We start from the raw sequence: 6114 nt of genomic DNA on the forward strand, positions 1-6114 counted from the left end.
AAGAAGACAAAGATGCTTAGTGTAAAAAATGTAAATAAGGCGAATAAACTTACTTTCACAAACTCTTTATGACAAATATGTATATCTTTGTAATGCAAGTAATCGGAAAAAGAAATTTTTGTGTATTGAATTTATGTGGGTGATTATAAGAAGAAGACCGTAATATTAAGAGGTATACAAAGACTGTTTTATTGTATGCAACAGACACAAAAACAGACAGGCAGTCAGACAGAAAGTAGCGACAACCGTAAATTCCGTGTCGGTAACGTAACGATCGCTGATGGTAAGTTGCATATACGATACTCTTCTTCCCTTTTTTGTAATTAGAGTACATGGATTTCTAAGGACAATGCCGTTAGCTTGGTGTATAACGTAGTGGAGGGTGGCGAGGTCTCGTAGATCTCCGTACGATTTGAGGTGACTGTACTCGATGTGGCGGAGACGTTTGTGAAGGTGGAGTTGCGGGTAATGTCCAATAACGCTCCTCTGGAGTGGACGGAATCGGTGGTGAAGGTGGTCCTCGTGGTGACGGTGGTACCTGCAAATTAGCTTTATTGTGGAATGTTTGTGATATCGTTATCATAAAAATGAACTTTACGAGGCTTATCCTTCTCTTTTGGCCTCGTGCCATTAGACTGGTCCTCAGCTTTTTTCTCACTAAAGGCGCGGATATGATCTACGTGCCTCTTGAAGCATCTGCCCTCATAAACTATTTTGTATAATGTAGATTGCCCAATCGCGAGACAATCCTACCTTTGACCCATTTATCCAGACGTAACTTGAGAAATCGTTATATGCTTGCTTTCTATTGTACTGAACTTGATGTAAGTACTTGTGAAGAACAGGAAGTGCATAAATCATAATTTTATGAAGGAATTAAACGCCTATAATGGTCAAAGCTGGATCAAAGTGCTAATAATAAGTATGAGTGAATTCTTATATACCACATATGTAGCCCCCCCTTTAAATGCGCGCTGATACATCAGACATATAACGCATAAATACTACAGTAGTATTATAATATCACCGAATAATACTTGATTAATTTAAATATAAGGATGATAATTTAAAATTCGTAAATACATCGGATCTCAATAATCTTATTCTTTATATTACGAAAAATATCACAAGTTCTTCATTTAATGTTTAATTCCTTCATTGTTTGTAGACAATTTACAGTCGGTACAAAAATTAGTTAGTTTAACTCGCGCGGCCTAAAAAATGCGCTTTAATTACATATTTAAATATTAACAACATTACGGAGAATATCACTACGTCGACTAGCCAACAGAGGTCTATAGTTACTCATTCCAATTCTCGCAAGTGCCGAATTATGTGAGTGATTGTTTATATAGAACTTCTTTCTAACATCTCCCCAAGGCGTCTAAGGTAGGTTTCCATTACATTGCCTTACTGATGAGTCCAGTAGTGGAAACCGGGACGAAACGCCAACTTGTGATATTTTTCGTAATATAAAGAATAAGATTATTGAGATCCGATGTATTTACGAATTTTAAATTATCATCCTTATATTTAAATTAATCAAGTATTATTCGGTGATATTATAATACTACTGTAGTATTTATGCGTTATATGTCTGATGTATCAGCGCGCATTTAAAGGGGGGGCTACATATGTGGTATATAAGAATTCACTCATACTTATTATTAGCACTTTGATCCAGCTTTGACCGTTATAGGCGTTTAATTCCTTCATTGTTTGTAGACAATTTACGGTCGGTACAAAAATTACATAATTTTATGGTTTATTGATGCCACTAATTTATTGTATTCAAATATATTGCTTATTTTAGTGACGTTGTTTTAAAAATTATGTTATTTATTTATTAAATTATATGATTAAGCAAGAAAAAGAAAGGCAAAAAAACACAGATAATTCTATACATACAGTCCTAAATATTGATTTTGTTGTATCTTCATTGCTCGAAGGCATCCATATCAGGACATTGGACTCACTTGCCGTTGCAAGGATAGGAATATGGGGATGACCTAAGCAGTGATGTCTCGACGTCTATACATTAAATGAATAAAAGTTATTTTGTGCAACACATACTACGAAGAAGAAAAATTTGTTTATCAAATGCACAAAATGAAAACACTTTACGCATTCGTAATCTTCTCTTAACCACTGTGCCGCAGTTCTTTTCTTCTTGTCATAAATGAATATATCACCAAAATCGGATCCAGATATAATAAATTCACTTTTAGGTCCGAAAAAATTGATTCCAAGTGTACCTGCAATCACAACACATAACTAAGACAACTTAATATCTACTATTAATAAATCATATTATAATTATTTAAAGCGTCGCTTTTTCAATTACATAGACGAAAAAAATATGAAAAATGTACATAAAAAATATTTAAACAATAATCTCAGAATAAAAATTAATTAACAAATATACCATTCAATAATGTTACTGTATGCTACTTCTCTTTTGAAATATACTTAAAATAAATAGTTCTAAAAATAAAAAAAGTAAAATACCGGGAATATAATAATAATATAATTACTTCTAGCATATCTATTGGCTACCATAGCAGGTACACCAGGTACAGAACTAAATTGATTGCTTTCAAATAATGTATGATTCGAATTTCCTTCACATGACCACATTGATTTATCAAATAATAATATTTTGGAAATATCACGCAATGTGAGAATCTCTGTCCCATCGTGATTATACATGGCGATTGTTGCACAGACGTTATAATACTCCTTCTAATACATTTAAATTACATATGTAATTAAAACTCATGTAAAAAACATAAACACTGTAGTATTTCTTTAAATATTGATAAACTTTTCAGCAATAGGTTTGAATCAAACTAATACATACCTTGTCATACTTGGTGGTCCACAATTGATAAAGTGGTTTCGAAATATTTCGCTGATCATACACCCTTACGCAGGGAAAATGACCGCTGACACAAACTTCATTACTATTAGAAGGATTACAATGTATACTTGTTAACGTACTATTTCGAAATTTCTTTATATCGAGCAATCTATGGATATGAACATAAATGTATTTAATATTATAATGGATATTAGTATATATAACATGTGTATTAAAGAACAAAAATAAACACTTTTATCATGTAAACTCAAAATTTATTAGTATAACTAATACAAACATGAATCCTATAACGGTCTAGCTTGGATCTTTAATCGTTTACATATAAACTACTGCGGTATTATCACCAATTAAAATAAATTATTGCGAGGAATATTACTATGGCCTCGGTAGTCTAATTAGCTAGGACACTTGCGCGTACAGCAAGGTATCCGGGTTCGACTCCCGGCCGATGTAATATTTCTCACAATAAGAAGAATTATTTCCAGATTTAGTATTTTCAGATTATTAGAATTGCGTTTCAAGACCAACGATGGTTCGACACGCAGTTTGGGGGGACTACGTATATTAGTTAATTATTCATTTGTTTTAATTCGTGATAGTACCGCGGTACATGTAAGCGATTAGAGATCCAAGCTAGACTGTTGTAAGGTTCGTGTTTGTATTAGTTATGTTCTTACACATATTAACGGTCTTTAGTATTGAATATTGTCAAAATTTAGTATTGCGTCTATGTAGAATTTAATCGACTTATTCTCATTTCTACTAATTAACGTAGATTAAATTTAATTTTGTTTCAACTTTTTTTGTTATAATGGTCGAACCTGGATCTTTTATGCCAGCATATCCTATTTTCCGTTTGTTGAGTTTCAAATGTACGATTCAATAAGATTCTTATCATTTTTTCTTGTCCAAAGTATAAGTTGAACCAAGATTAAAATTAATCTACATTTTGAAAATAGGCATTAACTCCGGTGCAAACAATATAAGTATATTTTGGTTTAACTTATTGTTCCTGTTTTTCTAATTCTTGGAATTAAAAAAACAGAAACAATTATGAGAATTAGGAAAAGATTAACAGTAAGTTGAACCGAAATAAATCAATATTACTTTGGTTGAACCGGGCTATAGCTGTCATAACGGTCCAGTCATCTTTCAATCACAATGTGATTGATTCGCATATAAGTACACAGGACGATCCCGTGCTACACTTAACGCCAGATAATGGTCGCGTTCAGCAGACTCAACAGTTTTATAATTATTTTATGACTCTTCGTTGAGATAGGACTATTTCTTTAGATCAAAAAGTATAATCCAATCAGCGAGACGAATTATAAAACGGTTGCAAAACTGTTGAGTTTGCTGAACACAGCCAATACAACGATTTTTGGTAGAAAAAAAATTAATATTATATGTAGACATTCTGCGTGCTATAAACAAAGAATATATAAGAAACATTATTACATGTGAACTTTTTAATAACAATATCTTACTTTGATGTATCCTCCCGGACATCTATGGATGAAATCGAACCGTTTCCAGCAGAAAACACGACATAGGGTATTTCAGGATGCACAGACAATGACCTGTCATTATTAAAAAATTGTCTACGTGGTACCGAATCATGAAAGGATGATTCATAGTGCAACACTTGTTTCCATGAGTTGTATTCAAGATCTAATAAATGTATATCACCATAGAAACCACGAGTGACCATAAAATTTTCTACGTCTAAAGGCAGCCATTTGGCCTAAACACATATATTATTAAATTGAAAAGATTAATAAAAAAATACAATTAAATCAGAATAACTATTACAAAACATTCAAATAGCAATACTTTATTATATAATATAAATATTATACATACCTCGCTTATTAGGAAATCACTTGGAAGGCAACAACGCTTTTTCCTTGCAGCCCAATCCCAAATAGAAATTGTCTCTTCAGAGGCTCTTGCTAATAAGTTTCCTTTTTGATTGAAACTTAAGGCCGTCACATCCTATAAATAATAACGAAATTTTAATACATATCGCTATACATGATTTAAAAAATATCTATAATAATGATCTAAAAGTAATGTATAAAACATTGTACATAAAAAGTCAACATGTAATAAAATAAATAATTTACCTCAAGGTCATAGAGTTTGTACTTAAACTCCAGTCGATTTACTGCATGTAAAGAACTACAAAATCTTCTTTGGAATAACGGATTACTACCTATTTGTCGATTTATTACTTCCTCCACAATGAAGCAATTAGGAGGCGGTTTCTTTGTTTCTAAATTATCCGATAACATGTTTTCTTCTTTTACTTTTTCTACTATTACTACTGCTCTGCTTCCTCTTCTTTATTCAATTCATTCTTGGTAGCAACAAAATATTCATTCGAGTCAGCTGTAAAAAATTTAGAATTTAAAATTTTATCAAAAAAGTAATGCAAAATTTATATGTAAATTTACATATATATAAACTTTGCATTTATTTTTTGAAAAAATTTAAAATTCTAAATATATATATATATATATATATACGTGCGTGCGTGCGTTGTTACGAACGCAGAACGCCGCAACTTCTAATAATGAGAAGAGACTGTAATAATTCAACGACTGTCTTTTCACCAACCTTTATTCAACGGTGTTACAATTGAACTTACAGACTAGCGATCTAAGGTTGATGACGAGAGTACGGCTTACGAAATTAGACTAAATCGAACTGAACTGGAAGGATCTTTTTATTGACTAAAGAGGTGGAGTCTTCTATCAGAGCTCCAACCAATAACGTAAGATTTTAAAATACCAAAAATGTACGTAAACGGGGTAGGGAAAAACTGGAGAAAGTGACGATGACTCATGCAAGAGTCCGTTAAAGATGAGTCATAAAATAAGTTCGTTAGACATATAGCCCTTTTTTGCCTATAATTCTAAAAACATCATAAAATTGAATATTCAAAAGAGGTTTTCAGAAGGGAATGTAATAAACTTCAGATTATATATATATATGTATATAAAATAGATTTTGTATATATATAATCTGAAGTTTATATATATATATATATATATTAGGGTGTATCGAATTTTCGAAAATTTTACGGAGTAGCGATAAAACGATAGTTCAGTATGCACTATTCACGAAAATTGATACAAAAAAAATTAAAAAAAATATCTAGCATTCGCGCACGCGCCTCCAATACAGCGTTTTTTGACGTTTTTTTATTCATCTCTCCATAACTTAGT

At 31.7% G+C, this 6114-nt stretch overlaps 1 protein-coding gene across 1 annotated transcript; it reads right to left on the reverse strand.

Moving 5' to 3' along the window:
- Positions 1-355: 355 nt before the first annotated feature.
- LOC108773911 (DDB1- and CUL4-associated factor 8-like protein 2) lies at positions 356-5178 on the reverse strand. Its single transcript, XM_018539889.1, has 8 exons — positions 5011-5178; positions 4748-4879; positions 4372-4628; positions 2861-3029; positions 2535-2742; positions 2125-2255; positions 1909-2031; positions 356-538 (listed from the first exon to the last, which is right to left on the reverse strand). The coding sequence occupies exons 1-8, from the start codon at positions 5176-5178 to the stop codon at positions 356-358; spliced, it is 1371 nt and encodes a 456-aa protein (XP_018395391.1).
- Positions 5179-6114: the final 936 nt, after the last annotated feature.

Source organism: Cyphomyrmex costatus, unplaced genomic scaffold, assembly GCF_001594065.2.
Source record: "Cyphomyrmex costatus isolate MS0001 unplaced genomic scaffold, Ccosl1.0 scaffold2251, whole genome shotgun sequence".
NCBI classification, from domain to species: Eukaryota; Metazoa; Arthropoda; class Insecta; order Hymenoptera; family Formicidae; genus Cyphomyrmex; species Cyphomyrmex costatus.

Coding starts and splice junctions, on each gene's coding strand:
- LOC108773911 (XM_018539889.1), bottom strand. CDS start 5,178: ATGTTATCGGATAATTTAGAAACAAAGAAACCGCCTCCTAATTGCTTC. Junction 4,629..4,747: donor GTGATTTCCTAATAAGCGAG/GTATGTATAATA, acceptor ATATGTGTTTAG/GCCAAATGGCTGCCTTTAGA. Junction 2,743..2,860: donor GGACCACCAAGTATGACAAG/GTATGTATTAGT, acceptor TAAATGTATTAG/AAGGAGTATTATAACGTCTG.